General features: G+C 42.2%; 1 protein-coding gene across 1 annotated transcript in view; it reads left to right on the top strand.

The window, feature by feature from the left end:
- The window catches only part of VAT1L (vesicle amine transport 1 like), a 126,732-nt gene that overhangs the window by 65,307 nt on the left and 36,967 nt on the right, over positions 1-24,458 (top strand). Inside the window, exon 7 of the mRNA XM_036748184.1 lies at positions 2,438-2,632. Within this exon, the coding sequence (XP_036604079.1) occupies positions 2,438-2,632 (195 nt within the window). The remainder of the gene's footprint in view (positions 1-2,437; positions 2,633-24,458) is intronic.

The raw sequence follows: 24,458 nt of genomic DNA, 5'->3' as shown, positions 1-24,458 counted from the left end.
TAGCTCTGCTCTTGAGTCTCCTGTGCCACTGTAGAGACTCATCATTAGGGGCCTCATTTGTTTGTTGAACTAAATTCATTAAGTGTCACAAAGTGTCATTAATTGAATTCATTAGGTAATTGTCATTATTAAGAAGGATTAGACTGGTTCTGTTTGGCTTTAGAAGGTGGAAGGTCGAAGTTACAATGAGACACCTTTTGGTTCAGTGTGAGGAAGAACCTCCTAATTATTAGAGTTGTCCAACCCTGCCTCAGCCACCTCGGAAGGTAGTGAGGTCCTCAGCACTGGACACCTTCTAGGAGAACCTGAGTAACCACTCATAGGAGGTGTTGTAGAAGGAATTTCATCTCCATTATGGCTTAGTTGGCCTCATCCTTTCTGTCCAGCTTTAGGATTCATAGGTTCTAACTCTAGATGAGAAGAAGAATTAATGTGTGTCAACTGGCACGATTCAGAATATGGGGTAACCATTGCCAGGAAGATTGTAATTTTCTTAAAGTCATTCCACTATGTCATCATGCTCAGAAATGCAGTTAATCTGAAGTTCCAGTCAAGTAAGAACCAATTCATATTAATCTGGGTGCCTCATGCTTATAGAATGTCAGAGTCAAGGCTCCCAATAGAAGTTAGGACATAAGATGTCAAAAGAGAAGGGAACAAACATTCATTAAGTGCCTACTGTGTGCCCAGAACTGTGCTAAGTGCTTTACAAATATTATCTCCTTCGATCCTCCCAACGGCAGGTATAGCTACTATTATGATCCACTGTGCCATTTATGCTGGACCTGGAGTCAGGAAGACCTGAATTTAAATCCAGCCTCAGACACTGACTAGCTAGCTGTATGACACTGAACAAGTCATCTAACCTCTGTCTGCTTCAGTTTCCTTATCTGCAAAATGGGGGTAATAATAGCACCTACCTCCCAGAGTTGTAAGGACCAAATGAGACAGTAATTATGAAATGCATAGCACAGTGCCTGGCACATAGGAGGCACTATATAAATGTTAGCCATTATTTTTATTCTTCTTCAAATGCAGCCTCAGACACTTATTAGTGGTATGATCCTGGGCAAGTCAGGTCACATAGACTTGGTTTCCTTCCTTATCTGTACAATGGAGATCATAATAGCACCTACCTTCCAGGGTTGTTGTGAGGATCAACACAGAGCATGGAATGTCAGAGCTGGAAGGGAGCCTTAGGGCCTGTCTAGTCCAGCTTCCTCATTTTGTGGCGGAAGAGACTGGTTTCTTCCAGATCCAAAATTCCTTGGGTCTATGGTACTACCATCTCCTCTATTCACCATCTAATTGAAACCATTTCATGTAGTCTTCCTTACCCTTCTGAGATAAACATTAAAGGTTTCTTTTCCTTTGAGCTTTATTATCTGGGAGAATTATTTCATCCCAGGAAAAAAAATGAAAAGACAAGATGCCTCTTTGAGCATTTCTCTTGATGACTGGTTTCAGAACAAGAATAGCTATTTTTATGTTGCTGTAATTAACTCAATGCTGACAGATTGCTGTGGGTAAGCAAATTGGTCCCAAATTACATTCACTTGTACAAAGTGTTTTCCCTTCTCTCCCCTAAATACAGGCTCCCATAAGCACAATGTTAACACAATAATTGCATTGTGTACATGTTTGACTGAAGCATTCAGAAAAACAAGGGCCCCTGTTGGAAACTGCATATGGTGTGAACAGTGGGACTGAGTCCTTTTGGCAGCAGCAACAGGCTGAATAACCATGCCAATGGCAGTATCTGCTTATGGGTGGCCTTCAAACATGGTGGAGTGTAAAGAACTCTGGAATGGAGGTCAGAGGATCTGATTTCAAATCCTGTTTCTGCCACTTTCTATCTCTTGACCTCATGTGGGTCATTGAACTTCACCACTCATCAATCAGCTGCCACATCTCTAATATGAGTTGGTTTGATAAAATGCTCTCTAAAGACCCTTCAAGTTCTAAGTGAAGGGACAGATGAGAACTCCATAGGGATCTGATTTCAGCTACTTGGAGAAAGGCTCAGGAATAAAAAACCATGACCTCCCGTTGCGTGTTAAGGCTAGAAAAGGCCTTAGAACATAAAAGCTCAGAGATAGAAAGGCCCTTAGAATGTAGCATGTTAAATCTGTAAGACACCTTAGAGCTCATCTTCAGTTTGCTCATTTTTCAAAGGTGGAAACTGATGCCAGAAAGGGAACCTGCTTTGCCCAGGGTTGCACAGCACTTTTCATGCTTTAAAGCAACATATAAATGTCAGTAACATCATTATCATTATTTTTATTATGGAGGCATTACTAATGGGAGGATTAAATCTCAAGTGGCCAAAGTTTCAGAGTTTGGTGGTACCTTCTCTTCCACTTTCATGGTCACATAACTTTGACCGGCTTTTCCTGTTCCCCATTTCTTCTAATGCTCTTGTCACTTCTGTCCGCAGTGGTGGCAGGTCGAGAAGGTGAACCCCATCAAGCTGTATGAGGAGAACAAAGTCATTGCTGGATTTTCCCTCCTCAACCTCCTTTTCAAACAGGGCCGAGGAGGCCTGATTAAAGGCATAATGGACAAACTCCTAGCCCTGTACAGCGAGAAGAAGATCAAACCCATGGTGGACTCACTGTGGGCTCTGGAAGAAGTAAGACTCTCGTTTTTCTGATAACCAACACTGACATTTTAGCATGGTGTTTGAAGGAAAGAGATCAGTGGTCCCCTTTCCTAGCTTTTCAGGGTTCTTGTTAACCAACAGCACACTAGAGTGCAAAGAATTCAGGATTTGGAGACAGGGTAGTTGGATTCAGATCTCAGGTCTGCCATCTGTATAACCTTAGACAAGTCACTTAGTGCCTCTGGCCCTCAGTAAAACGATTAAAGTTGAATAGCAATTCTCAGAGTATGGTCTGGAGACCCTGGGGAGTCGCAAGACCCTTTCTGAGCTTCTGTGGGGTCAAAACTGTTTTCATAATAACACTAAGTTGTTTTAATTGATAATGCAGTAGGCATTGATAGATATAACCCACGTAAACAAAAGCTCTGCCCTCCATCATTTTTAAGCATGTAATCGTGTCCTGAGGCCAAAAAGTTTGAGAATTGCTAAATTAGAGATTTCTAAGGTTTCTTCCAATTCTAAAGTGAAGCTCCTGTGAACTAAGTTAGTTCTTGCCTTAGAATCAATCCTATTTCCAAGTCCTGGATTTATGACTTCCTTGGAATATGACTGAGTAAATCTTAACTCTTCAATCTTGTTCCTTCATCCATAAAATGGTGGGTGGGGTGTGGAGTAGGGGTGGGGAAGTAATACTGAATTCACTTCCCTCCTGGTGGGTTGTGGTGAAAGAGCCTTGTTACCTGAAAACGTCAAGGGATGTGAGTTACAATGACCTTTTGGATGAGATAAATATGTGATTCCTGTAAAATGAAGGACTGAACTCATAGTATGTCACTGATAGGGCTTATTAAGAGGAGGAGCTTTGGTCACAGGAACCACTTACAGAAAATGTTCTTTTTAATTTTGAGCTTAACATGCACCAACAAATTTTGATTTGATATCCAAAGAAGAACAAAAAGAAGATAGTCTGTGCAACTGTGAATTTCTGTTATGTCCAGTTTGTTCAAGTATATATTAAATTGAACATCGTAGTACCACAGCTGCCCTGCTTGTCTGGGTCCCCTTTTGAACTTAAAGAAACCATTTCCAGACAAAGTAGATCCAGTTCTCTTCACTGTCTCCAATATGTAAAGCTTTGTGTTAATTGTTAGAGTGAGAGAGGACCTCAGAGACTATCCAGCACAACTCCCTCCTTTTATAAAGCTCAGAGAGGACAAGAACTTGCTCAGGGTCACACAACACACGAGTGGTACAACCAGGACTGGGACCCAGCCGGTCACTTCATTTCAAGCCCACTGGTTTTTCGTCTATGCTAAAAGGCCCTGAGTGTGGATCTTGAAGGAAGAGAAAGGTTTGTGGTCAGTGAGAATGCACGGAGGTGAAGTGGTCTTGAATGTTACTGGGGAGCACCAAGACCCCTGTTCTTCTGGAATATACAGTGTGGGACAGGAAGGTGTGAGAAATGAAACAAAAATGTCATGATTCCACACAGCAAAAGCATGACAGAATTTGGTGGGCCCCTGAGACGGATAGAGGGCTAGTCCTGCCTCCCAACACCAGGTTTACAGATGTGACCCAGCTGTATCTTTAGTGAGGGTGGTATCACTGAAATGAACCAAACCCACTTGCGTAGAAAAGTGCATTATTGCCAAAGATTTGGTATAGCTGGCATTAAAATGTCCTTGAGCACACTGTGACAGAAAAGGAAGCATCCAGGTCCTGTAGTAGGGCAAGGCATGATGGGTGGAGGGCTCTGGGCTGGTAGCCCTCAAATATTGGAACAACCACTGGACAGCCTTTGTGTTCTGGGCAGGGCAGGGGGATCCTCTCAGCAATTTTGTAGGAAGACAGAGACGAGACTTGCTGACCCAATTCAGTTCAATTCAATTCAAACATTTATTAAGCATCTCTGAGTGCAAGGCCTTGTGCTGGGTGCCGGGGGACACATGAAGTTTAAATAAGGCACAGTCCCTGCCTGCATGGAGTTCGTAGCAAGGTGGTGCAGTGGGTAGAGAAAGACTGGAGTCGGGAAGACCTTAGTTCAAAGCCAGATTCACGCATTTGCTAGCTGTGTGACCTTGGGCAAGTTATTTAACCTCTGGTTTACCTCAGTGTCCTCATCTATAAAATGGGATGATAATAATAGCACCTACTTCATAGAGTTGTTGTCAGGATCAGATGTGATCATTGTAAAGCACTTTAGCACAGTGCTTGACACATAGTACGAGCTATAGAATGTTAGCTACTGTTCTTGTTATTATTAGTATGCAGACAAAATATAAATGCTGATGATATGGAATAATTCATAAATGTATCAAAGAGTTGCAAGCACAGTGCTGTGTCAGTTCTGAAGAGAATTTTTTTTTTTTACTGGCTGAGAGAAGGGATCAAGAGGGAGGAGTCATGAAATAAGCAATAATAGAATTGGGTTGAAAAGGATGGGCAGGAATTTAACAGATGGCAAAGGGAAGATGGCTTGTTTCAAGTATTTGTGGGCATCCAGTCTTGTCAGGGTGTGGAATGTCTGTGTGAGCAATCCTTCCACTGACATAGATAGCAGCCCTTACATCCTGGGGAGAGGTTTGAGGGAAATAGAGGTTAAGTGGCCTCCCCAGTGTCATTCAACTACTAATTATCAGAAGAAGGATGTGACAGCCAGTCTTTCTACGTCTTTCTTATGCTTACAGAGCAAAAGCAGAGATGGAAGATCTTCAGGCAGGTTCAGGGAACATGTTGGTCAGAAGGTAGAGTATGAGAACATCAATGTATGGCAAAAGGCTGAGAAGGAAGTTTCCAGAATGTAGGGGTTCTGACTGCTAGGCTAAGGATTTCAAACTTCATTCAGTAGACAATAAAGAGCTATTGAAGGATTTTGAGCAGAGAAGGGATAAGCATGTGCATATCTTTGAAGAAAAAAGATGAATCTGTCTTTAGTGAATGATGAAAAGGACAGTAAGGAATGGGAGGAAGTTATGCATCCTTCATCTGTAGAGGTAATGTTACTCAAAAAAAATCATGGAGCCACCAAAGGAACAGTACTTGAAAGTCATTCACCATTTCCTACTGAACAATGAAGAAGACTCTGGCACAGTCCTAAAATGGAGTGAGACAGTGTGGTGTAGTGAATAGGGCAAAGACCTTGAAATCAGAAAGATCTAGGTTCATATCCTACTCTAGAAGCTTATTTTGTGGCTTTGAACAAGTCAGTTAGTCTCAGCTTCATTTTATTCATTAGTAAAATGGGAGCCATACTAGTCTCTTGTTTACAAGATTGTTATGAAAATCAAATGAAATATTGTATGGAAAGCACTTTGAAAATTTTAAAATGCTATAAAATGTCAGCTATTATTATTATTTAAAAGAGAAATTCCGAATTAACAGCAACGTCCCAGAAGGACTAGCCTTTCAGGGTCAGGGATGAATGGCGGCATCCATGCCTTTATCTGCTTACAGATGTTTCTGATGCCGTGATCTCTTTATTTTTTGGCAATATGGGCAAATATCCATTCAATATTGCAGTTGAATCAGACTTAGTAATTTATGTGTTCAGGGCCACTGTTGGGCCAGACACAGTGAGTCATCGAGCCCACACAATTTCCTAGTGCCAGAAGACAGTTTGCAGTACTTAGTACTTGCTTACTAACCACTGAAGGAATATGATAATGATTCTCGCCCCCAAGAAATTGCTTTGGAAGCCAACTTTATACCTTCATGCAAGAAATATAAAGCCCTGAGAGACCGAAAGAAAAATTTCTGTACTTGGGCTCTAACTGATTGTGATAATAACATTAGACACCATGAGAGGTTCTTTTCAGCCACTGATCTCTACATTTATTATAAATTTTAAGGAGTTGTAGGGACTAGTCATGCAAAGCACAAGATGTCTGGCTACAGATCAGAAGATTCCTACTTGGCCTTCTTACTCTTTTGTTTTACCAAGTCTTTTCACAACTTTGTATTTCCCAGGTGTCAAATACATAAATATTTGTTGAATGTATGGATTTCATAACACAGATAAGATTGTTCAGTGTGCTTTAATATGCCTTGCTTACCAAGTACTTTAAGAAGACTTGAAAAAGACTTGATAGAGATTTTCCAGTATCTGAATGGATGTCATATGGAAAAAGGATCAAACTTTTTCTTCTTGGCCCCAGTGGCTCAATGTTCACATTCACTTAATAAACTGAATGACAGGAGCAGCTAGGTGGCGCAGTGAGTAGAGTACTGCCCCTGGAGTCAGGAGGACCTAAGTTCAAATCCAGCCTCAGACACTTGACACATGTACTAGCTATGTGACCCTGGGCAAGTCACTCAACCCCAATTGCCCTGCCTTCCCCCCTCCAAAAAAGTAACTTTACAGTTACTTATATTAAATATCTCTTATTGGATCAGGCCAATCTTTTTAGACTGTTCAGATCCTTTTGGATTCTGATTCTGTCATCCAATGCAGTTGTTAGCCCTCCTAGCTTTGTGTCATCGACCAATCTGAGAAGTATGCCATTTACATCTTCACTTCAGTTATGAAAAAAAGTATTTATTAGCACAAGGCCATAATAGATCCCTGGAGGTACCCGGCCAGCAAGCTCCTCTTCAATGTAAAGTCCTACACTTTGGTTCAAAAAATCAACTTTATAAGTACAAAATGAGGTAGTTGTGTCTAGACAAGTGGAAAGAATATAGGGGTTAGTCGTTCAGTTTGTTAAGTGATTACCATGAGTTGGGTACCTTGTTTAGTGGATATTGGTAATAAAGATGATGGTGATGATGATAGCTAACATTCGTATAGTGCGTACTATGTGCCAGGCACTGTGCTAAGTGTTTCACCACTATTATTTCATTTGATCCTAACAGCAACCTTGAAAAGTAGGTGCTATTATTATCCCCATTTTAACAGATGAGGAAACTGAGGTTAAGTGATTTTCCCAGACTCACATAGCTACTAAGAGTCTGAGATCAAATCTGAACTCAGAACTTCCTGACTCCAGGCCAGGCACACTATCCACTCTGCCATCTAGTTACTCTTACCGACTCAGTATGAGTTAACTGTTGTGACAAAGCAGTGCAAAAAGTAAATGTAATCTTAAGACAAAGATACTATCCAGAGCATTTGAGGTAATAATCCCATTGGACTCTTGTAATTGAACTCTATCTGGGTCACTATGCTCATTATTGTGGGTGTAATGATAATTTAGATTTGAAGATCTTTCCCACCCATTAATAGGCCATGTGACCTGCTTACATCACAGGAAGCCTAAGTCTCATGTGGTGGGAGGAGTTTGCTGGAAGGAAAAGAAAAGTGTGTCACAGGGAATGCAGAGAGAGCAGTTAGAGCTGAAGGAAAGAGCAGATCTGATGGCTGTGTTGTGAGTGTTTGTTAGTGGCAAGGCCCCAGCAGGGAGGCGGATGGCTTTGAGATGGAATGGTTCTCTGCTGTGATATTGTGTAGTGAATTCTTTGCTGCCATGATGGATTGGGCTTATTGGTTTTGGGACCTGGTTCTCTGGTGCCTGAATAAATGTTTTACTTCTTCTGCCTTCTGTATGGAGAGTCTCTTAAATTTTGTGATACAGAACCACATAGGCATTTTTACAATTATCATCTATATTGTGATTATTGCCTTGCTGATACAGTGTGGCACATTTTTAAAAAGACACTGTCAAATCAGAGAGGTTCCACTGTAGGGTGACCAGTATGATGAGGGATCTTAAGACCTTGCCGTATGACAGTAAATTGAATCAACTGAGAATACTCAGACTGGAAAATAGAAGACTTAGATGGGGTTTGGGGAGGGGGAAGGAGCATGATAATTATCATCAATTGTTTGAAGGGCTTTCATATGGAACAGGGATTAAACTTGTTCTCCCTAGCACTCCTAGGGCAAAACTAGGAGCAATGAGTGGAAATTACAGAGGCAGATTTAGGCTTCATGTGAGGATGAATTGTCCAACAATTAGAGCTACCCAAAAGTAGAACAGGCTGGCTCAGACAGTCTTCAGTTCCCCCTGCTTTAAGTCTTCAAGAAGATTGGATGACCACTTGTTGGGAATATTGTAGAAAGGACATTTCTATTTTTTTTGAAAGTAACATGTGGAATTTATTATATACTTTAAAAAAAAACAAGTTGTATATAATACATAGAGATTTACAGCTTCACACATAATCTTCTTTTTATAGATTTTGACTATTTTTTTTTTGCTTTTACATCTCCTAGATTTCCCCATTTCTCTCTCTCTCTCTTCTCCCAGAGGGCAATCCTGCATAGCAAAGAATTTTAATTTGAAAAAAATTCAGCAAAAACAATCAATACATCTAAAAAATTGATATTATATGCAATGTTCCACACTCCTGTACTCCAACCTTTGCAGAGGAGTAGAGATAGTTAGCTGCATTCTTGTATCTCTTCTTTGGGGCCAAGCTTATTCTTTATAATTCTACAACATTCGGTTTTTACTGTTTTATAATACTGCTTTTCTGTTGTTCTTTGTTTAGATATGTGTTTTGGGGGGTAGTATTCTTTTTTAAAAATTAACTAATCTATTTTTAGTTTTCAACATTCATTTCCATAAGATTTTGAGTTCTAAATTTTCTCCCCCTTCTTCCCCTCCCCCCCAAGAGAGGGTATTTCATGAGTTCATAGTGCAGGTGGACTCTCAGGTCCCTCATAGCTCTGATAATTCAGTGGTTCTGTGGTTCAGGTAAAGATGGAACAAGGTAACCATTAGTCCCCTACCAGCTGAGACTCTTTCAGTTCTATATTTATGAACCTACCTGTTAATGGATCAAAAAAAATACTCCATGTATTAATCAATTTAAAGATATTGGCTGAGAAGTTTGGACTAGATGATCCAGAAGAAAATCCTCTGACACCTATGTGTACTCACTAACACTTTGTAAAATTCTAGTGGGCAGATTATAAATGAAAAAAGTCTTATCAGTCGATTAGCAAGCATTTATTAAGCACCTACTACTGTGTTAAGCACTGTATTACAGATATAGATACAAAAGTGAGACCCATCTCTCCCTTCAGGGAGCTTACATTCTACTGGAATAGACGCAATATGTCCATAGACATAATAAAATAAATATATGTTGCTTAGGGTGGGTAATGGAGGAGACTAACAACTGGAGGAACCAGGAAAGGCCTTTTGAAGACCAGGGTCCTTCTGCTGAGCCTGAAGGGAGCTTGGGATTCCAAGGGTTGGAATTGAGGAGGAAGAGCATTCCTGGCATAGGAACAGTCTGTACGAAGGCCCAGAGACAGGAGATGAACATAGCAGGGAGGCCAATTTGGCTGGAACACAAAGTACCTGAGGGGGAGCAATGTGTCATCAGCCTGGAAAAGCAGACTGGAGCTAAACTAGGAAAAGCTTTAAATGCCAAACTGAACAGTTTCTATTTTATTCTAAAGGCAATGAGAAGCCAGTGACACTTTTTGGTTAGAGGAATAACATCGTCCGACCTGTGCTAAAGGAATATCAATTTGGCAACTGTGGGGAATGTGGATTGGAAGAAGGAGGAAGTTAGCTGGAGGAAGACCAATTAGGGAGCTACCACAGCAGTCCAAGTGCTTGAGGATGAGCACTTGAACTAGGAAGAAGGGAGTAGATGTCGAGGAGGTGTGGCTGACGAGAGTTGGCGACTGAATGGATCTGAGGGAGAGGTGAATGAGAGTAAAGAGCTGAGAATGAATGATTCCAAGGGTTTGCATCTGGGGGGCTGAAGAACAGAATAGCTCTCTATAGAAATAGGAAAGTTAGGAAGAGGGCTGGCTTAGAGGAAGAGATAATGAGTTCCATTTTGTAGATGTTGAGTTCGAGATGCATTCTGGTGGAGAGGAAGGGGACAAGTAGAAGAGTTGTACGACCATTTTATCCTCTGTGACTGAGGAATAGAAGAGGATGGGAAATGATGCTGAGGAAATCTGAAGGATAGACTGGGTAGTGAGAGGAGTCTCACAAATGATGGCCTCCTTGTTTTCTGTGAATTGTGAATAAAGGTCCTCCACCGAGAGGAAGTCCCTGGAGAGTAGGTGGCACAAATGGCTTGAGAAGAAAAGTTTTGAGACATTCCCTGTGGGATAGACTGTCTATCAGTGAAGAGCAAAAGGTTTGGCATGGAGCAAGGAGGGCCAGTTGAATTCAGATAACAAAAATTTGCAGCAGACCCAGTCAGCATGGTGGTGAGACTCTTACAGTAGTATTTAGCAGCACTAGAACAGGAATGGAGAAATAGATGGAAAGAGCTATCCAGAGGTGGGGTTTAGGAGAGGATGAGTGCCAGCAGGTCAACAATTAAACAGTGAGGCAAGGGGTGGAAGAGTTGAGGATAGTCGTACTGGTTTACTAAAGGATTTTTGAAGGGAAGAAAATGAGGCCAGAGAAGGGTTGGTGGCCTGGGAAAGTAGAAAGGAGTGGAGTGACTTCAGTCAGTCAACTTTTGTTAATGACCTACCATGTGCCAAGCACTGTGCGAAGTGCTGGGGATACAAATATGAAAAAAGACAATCTCTGCCCTCAAGGAGTTTACAATCTAATGGGAGAAGAGGGCACACAAAAGGAAGCTACAGAAGGTACAGATGGGGAGTGGGGGGGAGCATTATCAGTCAAAAAAGTCCCAGGATCATGTAGCCGGAGGAGAAATGACTTGAGGTGGCAGTGAGGATGTAGAAAGGGCTTAGAAGGGATAAGGCACAGGAAGAACAGACTAAACCCCTGAGGGTATAGTCAAATAGAAGAATTTAAAAATTATAGATTGTGGAGGTAGAACATTTGTGGGTGAGTGACGGTGACATTAAGGGTATGCCCATCCCTATTTGAGACTGAGGTAGAGATCAAGGAAATAAAAGAGGTTGATGAAACTCCAGGGTTCATCCAGGGTCACTGAAGAGACATCAACATTTAACTTGAAGTCTCTAGGTCTATGCCCGCAGCTGCATATAGTACCTGCTAGCTATTCACTAAGCCATCAACATTCATTAAATAAAACATTTATCAAGTGCCTACTGTGTGCAGAGCACTATGGGAATTATAAAGTTTAGATAAGACATGGTCCCTTCTCTCTAGGCCTTTACTATCTGGTTGGGGAGGTGCATGTCAATGAAAAACTGAAAACAGAAAATAATAATGCAAGTTAGAATTTAAGTCCATGGATGCCTTGAACACTGTAGATATTTTGTAGATGCTTGTTAAATGGGTGTTTTTAACTAATACATGAAGAATATAAAGTGGTATGAGAATAGGTGAGAGAGAAGTGGCCTCCAGCCTGCCTGAGTGAGGCTTAGGTAAAGCTTCTTGAGGAAGATGGCATTGGGATTAGGCCTTGATGGATAGGTAGGATCTTAGTATGTGGAGATGGGGGAAGAGGGCTGACAGAGAGAAAACTGTGAACAAACTTGCTCAACAAGGTAGAACCTGTGACATATATCAGGTAGTCCAGTTGGAGTTTTTTTTTTGCTTTCATTTTTGTATTTGTTTTTGCAGGTTAGCGTCCCTAACAAGAGAGCTTCCTTGCCCATTTGAAAGTGGCTTTGCTCCATTGGCCATCAAACCTAACACAGAAATGTTTCCTTGGCTTCCACTTACCAAACTTCAGTGCTTGCGGAAGCAAGACTAGAATAGACTAGACTAGAATGGTTACTCCTGTAATACTAAATGTGCTAAATTTGCTAAAATATACTAAATACCCCCCTGCCCTTTGCCCCTGTCCACCAGCGTTGTGAATGAGTGTTGCTCCTTCACGGCCAGAGTTCTGGACATTGATCAAGAAAAGATGGCTCTTGTGTGCTGTGTCTCTGGAAGGGCAGAATTCTTCTATAAGTGCCTGTTCATCTGTGTGTATCTTTGTAGGGCTGCAGGGATCTGGGGGGGAACTTATTGGTGATTGGTGTCCACTGAGAAGAGGTGAGTTCAAGATAATGCAGGTTTTTGTCTGAGCACAGGATTGTGATCCCATTTCCCCCCTCTTATGAATGATTGTACCCAGGAAATGGTTTGATAATAGACCACAGTCAGTTTTGAGACAAGTATCTAGGAGAAAGCCTCAAGGATTGATCTTCAGAATTTTATCGATGACTTGGATACAGGGATAGATATTATGATTTTCATATTTACAGATGGTAAGGAGGTAAGAGAGATTTAGCTAATTCATTGGATACCACAACTAGGATCCAAACATTCTTGACCAGATAGAGTAAATTGAAGGTGTCTGGGTGAGGGACTGATGAACACTTGTTAGGGATGTTATAGAAGAATTCCTGGTTGAACTAGAGAGCTCTGAGGTCCCATTCGATTCTGAGAGTCTATGAATCTATGACTTGTTATTTTCACCTCCTTAGTCAATTTCTCTTAAACTTTAATTTTTCTTTTTTTGGGGGGGGGGTGATTTAATTCAAAGGAGCTTTCAAAAGTCCTAACCATATGTAGTCCCCTACCCCTGCACTTGGTAAAAGATCAGGAGGAGTCCAAGGAAAACTAGGTTTTGAAGGAATGATGTTACATCTTCATCTACCAGGGTCACACATGCAAACATATTCACACATACAAACATCCATCTACTATGTGAGCAGTTCATTGTCCCTCCAAGCTTTTAGTGTAAAAGCAGCCCTTGTTTGGGGGGGGACCTTTATCTCTGGGTGGCTCATCAGATTCCCATAGCAGGCTCATGAGCACTGGGCCAAGGCAGATTTTTTTTTCTGCCAAACACTTCTCTTAGAGGACTGTGAGCTGAACGATGAATGTGTGTTCCTGCTGAGGAGAAGGCGCACACTTGTTGTCAAGCCTGTCACTTGGCTAAAAAGAATCCAGAAGCTGGCATTCTTTTCGAGCCAAGTGAGAGGCGGATTGACGTTGCTATTTGCTGCATTTTGAATGACATCATCGAGACCTTGGCTGTAATTATTTTCTTCTAGAGTCAAGATGCCAATGCTTGCATCAGTTTGAAGGATTATTTTTTGAAACCTTTATGTGTGTATGTGACTTTGGGCAGGAGGCCCAGAGTCAGCCCTCAGCTTTTGCTCTCTTGTAAAGGACACAGAGCATTGGGAAAAGCCCTGTTTTGGGAGGCAGAGGACCTGGCTCTTAATCCGTCTTCTGCTACGTGCTCCCAGCTCACATTGGACAGGTCACATCACCTCTGGGCCTGCTTCCTCATCTATAAAGCAAGAAAGGTTGGACTGGATAGCCTTTAGTGTCTTCTTCCAGTCCTAAATCTATGAGCCTGCCATCTTTTCTGTTCATTTCTCTGACTTCTGGGCCACTAACGCCCAGCCCTTGAGGTGATTCAGCAAGTATTTATTGATGACCAGTTGTGCCTAGAGCAGTCACCATTCCTGGGAGAAATAATGACCTTTACATGAGACATTCATTTCTTGCACACTCAGGAAATGGCCCTTGGAAGGGTCAAGCTCCTTCCTAATTGATAGACTCACAGAACTGTAGAATGTTTGAGCTGGAAGGACATTTAAGAGACCATGGAGTTCAATCCTGGGATTTTATAGATGGGGAAACCGAGACCCAGAAAAGGAAAGTTTTTGTCTTTCGTTTTTCCCAAGACCACACAGTCGCTAATAATACTAGTTGGCATGTATATGGCACATTAATGTTTGCAAAGGGCTTTCTATATATTCTTTCAACCGATCCTCACAACAACCCTGGGAAATAGGTGCTATTATTATTGTTCCTTATTTTACATATGAGGAAGCTAAGACCCAGAGGTGTGAGGTAATTTCCCCAGGGTCACACAGTTAATAAGTGTCAGAGGTGGGATTTGAACCTAATTCTTAACTCACTTTCTGGACTATTGCAATAGCCTTCTGATTAACACTACTTTCCTTAGTAAAGAAGATCAAAGAACCTGTGCTGGCAGCTTTCTGTGTGCTGGTTGTTGGCGGGTCTTACACCCTTACAGCAGCTGCTAGCAGATTGTTGCAACAGAAGGAAATGGCAAACTACTCCAGTATTTTTGCCAAGAAAACCCCAAGTGGGGTCACGAAGAGTCAAACACAATTGAAATGACTGAACCACAACAGCCATATGGGCCCACTAGCTGTCTATCTTCTACTTCCATGCTTTTGCACTGACTGACCCCTTTTTCTTCACCCCCACCTCTTAGTTCCCCTGGCTTGTTTCAAGACTCAGCTCAAATCCCATCTTCTGCAGGAGAACTTAACATGTCTCTCCTTCCCCCAGGTGCTGGTGCCTTCCCTTTCAAGGTTACCTTCCATCTACTTTGTATAGCTTATATGTACCTAATTGTTTATATTTAGTTTCCTCATTTGAATATAAGCTCCTTGAGAGCAGGGGCTTTACCTTTCTTTGTATTCCCAGCATTTCGCACCATACCTGGCACACAGCAAGTGTCTAATAAGTGCCTGTTGCCTGATTGATTCTTCCACACTATAAATAGGAGCTAGACCTGCTACATTAATTCTGATCTTTTGGATTAAATCCTTACTTATCCTGAAACCCCAACTGAAATTCTACCTCTTCTAGGAAACCTTCCCTCGTCACCCTTAATTAACAACAACCTTTCCTTACTGGGCTTCACATGACCCTTGGTGCTACTCTAATTCATTTATCTGCAATACTGTGTATTATCCTTATCGATAAGCTTCTGCCAGATTAAGTTCCATGAGTGCAAGGATAGTGTCTCATCTTATCTACCCCAATGCATACTCAATAAACTGAAATTTGCCCCCATTTTAAAAGTCAAGAGGAGAATGATTTGTCTAATGTCACCCACCTAGTAAATGACTAAAGCCAGGATTAAAACCCAGGTCCTCAGATTCCAAATCCAGTGTTCTTTCCACTCTTCCATAAAATCTCCTTCCCAGCCTGCCTTTTAGTTTGCTACTGTCCAACCCTAATCCCAGCATAGCATGTTAGGGGAGCAAAGAAGGCCATAGAAATCCATAGCCACAGTAAACTCTTCCTTGTAGTTATAAGACACCAAAAGGAAGATACCAGTCATATGGTCGAGCCACGTATTTCACATCAATTAGAGGATAAATGCACCTGATAATTAGACTGAACTCTTTGCTGTTCAGCTGGCTCTGGAGGTATTATGAAGCCATGGCTCTCACCAGGGAAGGAGGTGGGCTACTAATTTGTCCCTATGTGATGGTCAGAACTATCCTTTCTCTCACTAAAGGCTAGAGTTGTTATGTACCTGCCACTGCACGTGAGCAATGGAAACCTATGATTAACACAGGTAGACCTTATCCTAGAGGGAGAGAAAAACAGTAACTCATCAGGTCACGCATGGGAAATTATGGAGCTGGTGTCAGGGCTGGGACATGTGTGAGCTGTGGTGGTGGTCAGTGGAGCCCAGCCTGACCAGTGGGGAGGATGCATGGAATCCCAGAATTGGAAGGGACCCTCAGAGGTCATATGGTCCAGTTGAAAAAGTCAACATATCTCTGTAGCATTCCCAGCAAATGAGAGTTAACAGAGGTCTGTTTGCAGACCTCTAGTGATGGGGAACTCACTACTCAGCCACATAAGCCATTTTACTCTTGGATGCCTCTCATCATGAGGCAGTCCTGCCCTAGTTCTGCCTTTTAAGGCCAAGTAAACCAATTGTGATCTCTCTTCTGCATGACAATCCTTCAGGTATTTCAGACTAGTGATCAGGGCCCTCCACTGGTACCCAGAAATTTGATGGAAAGACTAAAATGGGAAGGAAAAGGAAGTGGGATTTGGCATAGGCAGAGATGATCATGGGCTGTGTCAATATGAACAATTCCCATGATGGCTAGGCTCAAAAGTTCACAAGGGGCAAGATTGTAAACTCCCTGAGGGCAGGGCTCTTGCTTTAATTATCCTTGTATCTCCCTTCCTGTTGAGCACCGGACCTGCCACAGACAGGCACAGGCCCTTAGTCCCAGTGAGAAGTGGGCTGGACTGGGAATCCAGAGGCCTGGGCTCAGTGTCCATCTCTGACCCTTCATTGCCAGGTGACCCTGACCTGGTAGAGCCACTTCACCTCTGTCTGCTCCACTCTCCTTATTGGTAAAAGGGGGTAAAATATTGACACCACCTACCATTGTATCATTGTAAAGTACTTTGCAAACTCCAAGCACTAGTGACGTGTGAGCTCAGAGAAGATCTAAGGGGATTTGGAGTAGTCAGTGGGACAGTGGATAGAAAATTGGACTAGAGCATTTCCTAGCTATGTGACTCTGGGCGAGTCACTTTGCTTCTGTCTGCCTCAGTTTCCACAACTGTAAAATGGAGATCATAACCACACCTACCTCCCAGGGTTGTTGTGAGGATCAAGCGAGCTAATATTTGTGAAATGCTTTTTTTTGCAAACCTCAAAGTGCTACATAAATGCTAGCTATCATTATTGTTATTGCTATTATCATTGTCTTTAAATGAATGAATAGGAAGCAAGCTAGTTAGCCTGGGCAGGTATGCCACCATCTTTGATTATAAAAGATAGATTCTAAAGCAGGATTCTTATGCTCTTGTAACATAACATAACATCCTACGTTCTCTGATTTCAGCTATTTTATCTCCTTTCCCTGAGTTACCCGGAAAGTCATTTTAAACCCTTCTTCAGTTTTGTGTACATTGAGAGGAAGGAATGGGCTATCTATGCTGAGGTCAAGAGAATGGGAGGAATTGAGGGGAATCTCAGAGGCCAGACACAGTTTGGTGGCCAGCAGGAGAGACAAAGGCCCCCTCCCCAGATATCCCTCAAATTACCCCTACCTCTAGCAGGGAGGTATTATAGTATAATGAGAAAAGAGTCAGCTAGGTAGCAAAGTGGATAGAGTATTTATTGGGCCTGGAGTCACAACAACCTGAGTTCAAATCTAGCTTCAGATACTTACTGACTGTGTGACCCTGTTCAAGACACTTAACTTCTGCCTCACTTTCCACAGCTGTGAAAATGCAGATAATAATAGCACCTACCTCCTGGGGTTGTTAGAATCACATGAGATAATATTTGTAAAGTGCTTAGCACACTGTTTGGTACATAGTAGGTGCTTAATAAATGCTTATTCCTTTTCCTCCTGGAATGGAATTCTGAAGAACTGAGTTCAAGTTCAGATTTGCTATTAGTATACTGTGTGATCTGCAAATCAGTTCCCTCTGTGGCCCTCCATTTTTTCATCTGTCAAATGATGATGTTGGACTGGATGGTCTCTAAAGTCCCTTCCTCATCTTACGGTCTAGCATCCCTCCCTGCTCTGCCATATGGTGATTCTAAACCTCCCATTGCTGTTTTCTGGTTCCCTTTGCAGCACATGTGTTTGGGCTTGTACAGTTTCTGTTTCCAGAAGGCATTTCATGCAAACAATGTCTGTAGCTATTAGGGACATGAGGAAAGCTTGGACTTTGTGTGTTCTCTTCATTTGGCGCAGCCAACTAGAAACATATGCTGGTGATTGCATTTAGCTAAAATCTCAGCAGTGTTTGTTAAACTCTCGGTTCTTTTGCAGGAGTGATATTTAAAAGGGCCATGTTGTGTTTATATATGCAGTGAGCAGCTTGTCAGGGAAGCCATAGAAAGGACACTTACTTAGAACTGGAGTCTTAGCATTGAAAAGAGCTTCATAGGACAGCTTGTCAAGCAGAGCAGTTATCCCTTCTGCAACATCTATGATAAGCTGTCATTCAGACTTCTAGCAATCAATCAACAAGCATTTGTGGGGTGCTTATAATATGCCAGGTACTGTGCTAAACATGGGTGACACAAAGGCAGAAACCAAACAGGCCCTGCCCACTGGGAGCTTCATTCTTTCAGGGAGAATACTTATATAAAAAGTATATTCCAAACGCATAAAAAATAAATTCAAGATAATTTGGGGGGAGGCACTAGTAACTAAGGGCATCAGGGAAGGAGGGCCCCTTGTAGATTCTGGTGGTGATTTATTTGAACCAAAAAGAAAATGAAAGATTCTAAGAGGTAAGTGTTAGAAGGAAGAATATGCAAGGTCTAGGGACAGCCTCTGCTAGTCCTCACACAGACATGGAATGTCACATATAAGGAACAATCAGAAAGCCACTCAACTGGACCATAGAGGGCCTGAAGGAGAGAGTGTATAATAAGGTGATATCATTTGGAGGTAAGCTGGAGCCAGACTGCAAGGAAACTGACTGGATATGTAGGGTGACAGAAAATGAAGTCAAAGATGGCATCAAGGCTTCCATTGAAGGTCAGTAGTAATGGGAACTCATTACCTGTTGAGGCAGCCCATTCATTCCATTGTTAGTTGGCTCTGAGTCAGGTTCTTGCTTATTTGAGCAGAAATCTATTCTAACTCTTCCTTCTGTGTGGGATGAAAGATCCTCACCAATTAAAAGTTAATTTATAATAAGGAGCCATCTCAGGGTGGGAACAGAAATAAATTTTATTCCATTCTTGAGAATAGGGCGTCCTCTGCTAGCACAGAGCAGAACCAGCAAAGGAGGCAAAGTACAAGGGGCAGAGCACCAATAATTATACCTTACTCAAGAGAATTCCCACCCACCTCTGACCCTTCTCACCATTGGCTGGGAGGTGGGCTTACAATATGAGCACAAAAGCTAGACAAAGAACTGGGAAATTGAGGCACAAAAACTCCAATTCCCATTCCCTTAGTTAATGATTACAACTGAGGTGACATCTATAAATCTAAAGAAGGATAATAGGATAAGGGGAGGGGGAGACCCTCTCCATTCTTTTACAGTACTTTTACAGTAAAGGAAAGCAGGTCACAGTGACCCTATTCTTACTGAGCAAATCTTTAAACCAGAACCATAAGAAAGAACAAAATGTTTCAGGGTAAACTTTCCCAGAGGCTGAGCCATCAGACTCCCATGATGGACCTCAGAATTTTTCCACTTCCCTATTTCCCTATTTCTTGATTTTTAAACATTTCTTAGTATAGATATAGATATATATTTATACATATCTTCCCTGTGAAGTCTTCACATTTTATTTAACTCACATACTTCCATGCTCCCCAAGCCCCTCCTACCACACAGGTCCTATTTCACTACCCAAGAATCAGGCAGAACAAGGCTAACCCTCATCTTCCTGAGAACCATTCAGATAAATGCAGCACTCACGCTGTTCCTCCTGACTTTTGTCTTCCTCAGTTTAAAATATTCCCAGTTCTTTCCACTGACCCTTATAGTGGGATTGGACCACAATAGGTCCCCTGCCCAAGCTCCACTTAATGGCTGTACTTTGGGCCCTCCAGGCTTAGAGTGAATGTCAATGGTAACTATTTGTTTTTGGAACAGCAACCCTGAGGGTCTTCCTCTCCCAGTTCAATTTTTTTTCCTTTTTCTCTAATTAAAGGGGCCATCCCTTGAATCACTTCTTTAAGAGGCCTATTCACTGACTGGGTGTTACCTCACTCTAAGTGAGAACCTGAAAAGACCTTTGCCTAAAAGGACCAGTCTCCCAATGCATCCTGGGCCATCTCCAGTCATCTTGATGAATATCTATCTGGTCACTGGATCCAGATGGCTCTAGAGGAGAAAGTGAGGCTGGTGACCTTGTACAGCCCTCCCTCACTCAAATCAAAGTCAACTGCAAGTCATGTCATCGTTTCCCTGATGTCATGGTCCTCTTCAAAAACAAAGGACAAACACGACCTGCCTCAGAGATTCTATGATTTACAGACTTCACAGGATATTAGATGTTAACAGTCATCTAGTCCAAATTCTTTCTTTTATAAATGTATAAACAAGCCTAGGGAGGATAAGGGACTTCCCTGAAGCCAAGAAGCTAGTAAATGACAGAACAGGGACTCAAACTCAGCCCTTCTGGGTTTATTGAGGCAGCTATGTGGCACAGTGGAGAGAACACTGGGCCTGGAGTCAGGAAGACCTGAGTTCAGATGTGACCTCAGACTTTTACTGTGTGATCCTGGGCAAGTCACTTAACCTCTGTCTGCCTCAGTTTCCTTAACTGTAAAACCTACCTCCCAGGGTTGTTGTGAGGATCAAATGAGATATTATTATTTGTAAAATGTTTAGCACAGTGCCTGGTGCCATGTAAATGCTTATTCCCTTCATTTTCCCTTTCTGGCTCCACTACACTATGCTCTTTTACCTTTGCCAAGCTCTCTGTTGACATGAAATACAGAATGGTAAGTTACAGAAAAAAAGCCAAAGATTTTCACTTGGAATTGTAGGCCTTAGAACCTGTTTGTATGAGCCCCAGAAGCCTTTGCCATCTCACTGACTTGCTGACACCAACAAGAAGGCAAAGAGAATGGCCCAGGTTAAGAAATAAAGGCACTGAATCAAAAGCTTTCAGAAAAATCTTATTTTGTATGTCCCAGAAATAAACTTTTTGACAGATGGAGCTTGTCATTGTCTTTCCCAAGGCTACCTGAGCTTAATGTCTTTGTCTCCAATTTATGTGTTAATTCTTCAGGGTGAGGGCCGTGGCTTGACTCCCTCTCTTAATCACATTGGCCATAAGAACAGCACAGGAAGGGGGCTGACAATGAGTGGGCTTGAGAAAAGGCATCTCTGCTCCAGTGAATCATTGCTTTTGGAAATTGTTCTTGATTATTCATCCCCCAGTCCTTGAAGAAGAAAGCTTTGGATGAGAGACAGAGAGGAATCATTTCATTCTTCAAGCCATAACCATTACATTTCAAGACTTCACAATAGCCGTGATTTCATCTGTGTGGGCACCCCCTCCACCTACATGTATCCCAGACCCTCTGTGCATTCATACGTTGTTTTTATGAGTTACTTTGCAAAGCCATAAAATGAATCCTGTTGAATAGTCTCCCTGTACTGAAGAAGGCTGGTCTCAGGTTACAAACACACAGGCTCTCTTTGGGCTTATAGTAGGAGGTAGTCCAATTTCATAGGACTTGTTATCCTTTGTCATAGCCTTCTCTTAAAGGCCAAAGGTCATTCAGGCAACAAATATTTATTAAGTTTTTGTTATATGCCAGAGAATGTGCTAAGCCTGGTGATGCAAAGAAAGGAAAAAATTCATTCCTTCCCCTCAAGAAGCTCACACTCTAATGGTAGAGGGAAACAACCAGAAAATAAGTATACCTGCAAGATACATACAGTGCAAAGGGGAGGTAATCTCAGAGGGAAGTCACTAGGACAGCGGTAGTGGGGGGGGTGTCAAGAGGTTAGTCTGGACAGGGCCTCCTGTACAAGGTGGGATTCAAGCTGAGTCTTGAAGAAAGCCAGGAGGCAGAGCATTCCAGGCACAAGGGATAGACAGGGAGAAGTTTGGAGCTGGGAGATAGAGCATCATGGGCAAGGAACAGCAAGATGCCCAGTATCCCTGGATCATGGAGTATATGGAGGTGAGCAAAGTGTCAGAAGACTGGAAAGGTAGGAAGGGACCAGATTTAAAATGCCAAAGCACTTTGTATTTGATCCTGGAAGTAATAGGGAGTCACTGGAGTTTACTGGGAGGGAGAGGGGCAACAGGGGAAGAGTGATGTGGTCAAACCTTCACTTTAGAGAAAAAAAAATTGTTAGCTAAGTAAAGGATGGATTAGAATGAGGAGAGACTTGAGACAGGGAGACCCACTACAGGGCTATTTGGTGGGCACCTGCCCCAGGTTTGTGGCTATGTGAGTGGAGAGAAGAGAACATTATGTACCAGGGTATTCCTAAAATCTGGACACATAAGCAAAAATGCATATTTTCAAGAAATGAATGAAATTTTCAACAAGATTTTATTTAATCAGAATATTAACAAATAACATCTTCAATATGATTTCCATCATTTGTGATGCAAAGGTTGATGCGCTCTGCAAGATTCATGTGAACTCAATGCAATAACTCCACATTGCCATCAATTTTAGCACATTCACTCTTTATGCATTCAATCAAGTGTGTTGCATCTGTGATTTTCATTGAGTACACCTTCTCCTTTAGCATACCCCAGAAAAAGAAGTCACTGAACAACATAGAGTCTTCGGTAAAACGATTAATGAGATGTTAGTGAGATTTCCTATGTGTCCAGACTTTAGGGACACCCTGTATATGAAAGATGCTGTCACGGTGGAAAGACAACATATTGGCTCTGTGGAGTGAGCGTGAGAGAATAGTGAAGATAACACCGAGGTTGTGAGTCCGAGTGCCTAGGAAAGCGATGGCGCCCTGGAAAGAAGAGGGAAGGTCTGCGAGGAAAAGAGAATTCAGTTTGTTTGGGAGATGTTGAGTTTGAGATGCCTCTGGATATCCTGGAGGCCAATTCTTTCCCAACAGCCCCATCACTCTAGTGGCTGAGACTCTGGGGGCTACTGACCACTTCTCTAGTCAGCCTTCTGGACCCATCCCAGCTCATGTTGCCTCCCAGAACTCAACAGCTGAAATAGTTCTGTTTACGATGTCACCATCCTTCTAGGCTTCCAGGTTCACAACCGTGGTGTTTTTCTCAGCTCCTCATTCTCCCTCACCCCACATATACAACAGTTGTCAAATCTTGCCATTTCCACTTTCACAACAGCTCTCATATCTGACCTCTTCTCTTTCCTCACACATTAGGTACTCATCCCCTTTCATCTGGAGTATTGCAGTAGCCTCCTCAATTGTCTCCCTACCTCAAATCTCTCTCCTCTCCAATCCATCCTCCATACAGCTGCCAAAGAGATTTTCCTCAATCACAGATCTGACCATATCACTGAGCTGCCTCCAAGATAAAATATCAGCTCTTCTGTTTTCCACTTAAAACCCTTCACAACCTGACCCCACCCTACTTCCCAGCTTCATTATACATTACTCGCTTTTTCCTACTTAATGGTCCAGTTCAGCTGACCTTTTTGTTATTCCTCCATCTTCTGTCTCTATCTCATCCCCCACATCTGGAGTTCGTTTCTGCTTTTCCTTTGTGTCTTAGAATCCCTTACTCCCATCAAGACTTTCCTAACTCCCTCTAGGTCCAATTGCCCTTCCTTTCACAACTGCCTTGTATTTATTTGGGGCACGTATTCTGCATATATTTATATAAGTGTGTGTCTTCTCTCCCAATAGAATGTCAGATTCCTTGAGCAGAGGGATTTTTTATTTGCATCCCCAAAGTCTAGTACAACACCTGACGCATGGTTGGCCCTTAATAAATGCTTGTGGATTGGCTGGTTGATCCTAGGATCAGAATTAGAGGAATTGACCGCAGGTTCTTATCTAGGCAGGGAGAGGTGGGATGTGGGATCAGTCAGAAAATGGGTATCAATGGAAAGAATGTGTCCCATGATGAATTCTTTGCAGAGTAGTAAATCCTGTCACATTAATACTGCTCCTAGATGGTGCTCTGGGGTATCTGGGGAAAAGGTGGGTACAGATAGCACCTTCTCTCTCTCTCTCTCTCTCTCTCTCTCTCTCTCTCTCTCTCTCTCTCTCTCTCTCTCATTGCATTTGTGAACAGGGACTCCAGTGCATTCACATTCATCCAGAAAAGCATCTCTACACCTGTTGCCTTCTACCCTCTTCCCATTTCCCTCATCCCAAATTTTGTGTTTTGATCATTGTCCAAACCTTTAGTTCATCTCATCAGGGTTTTGACTTCACATATGGCTATTTGTGGTCCCCTGGCATCCAATATATAGATTGGATAATCCACTTATTATCTGTTATGTACCCCACTCAATGACTATAAGTGGCAAACAGTCTCCAGCAATTTGCTTTTCTATCTTTCTATCTTCATTTGCTCTATAGGAAAATTCCTCCAAAGAGAGATTATACACACCCTGCTTTCCAATGACCACTAGATAACCATAGACATCTGCTTTTCTGTCTTTTATCATGGTCCAATATCCCACTGCATAGCTAGTTAGTTAACTAGCATTTATTAAGCACCTACTGTATGCTAGGCACTGTGCATAAATCATCACCACGTGAGATTGAACCTAACTGCTTGGACTTACATGTAC

Source organism: Trichosurus vulpecula, chromosome 3 (genome assembly GCF_011100635.1).
Source record: "Trichosurus vulpecula isolate mTriVul1 chromosome 3, mTriVul1.pri, whole genome shotgun sequence".
Lineage (NCBI taxonomy): Eukaryota > Metazoa > Chordata > Mammalia > Diprotodontia > Phalangeridae > Trichosurus > Trichosurus vulpecula.
Note: the sequence above shows the minus strand (reverse complement) of the source record. Positions and strands in the feature narration are given on the sequence as shown.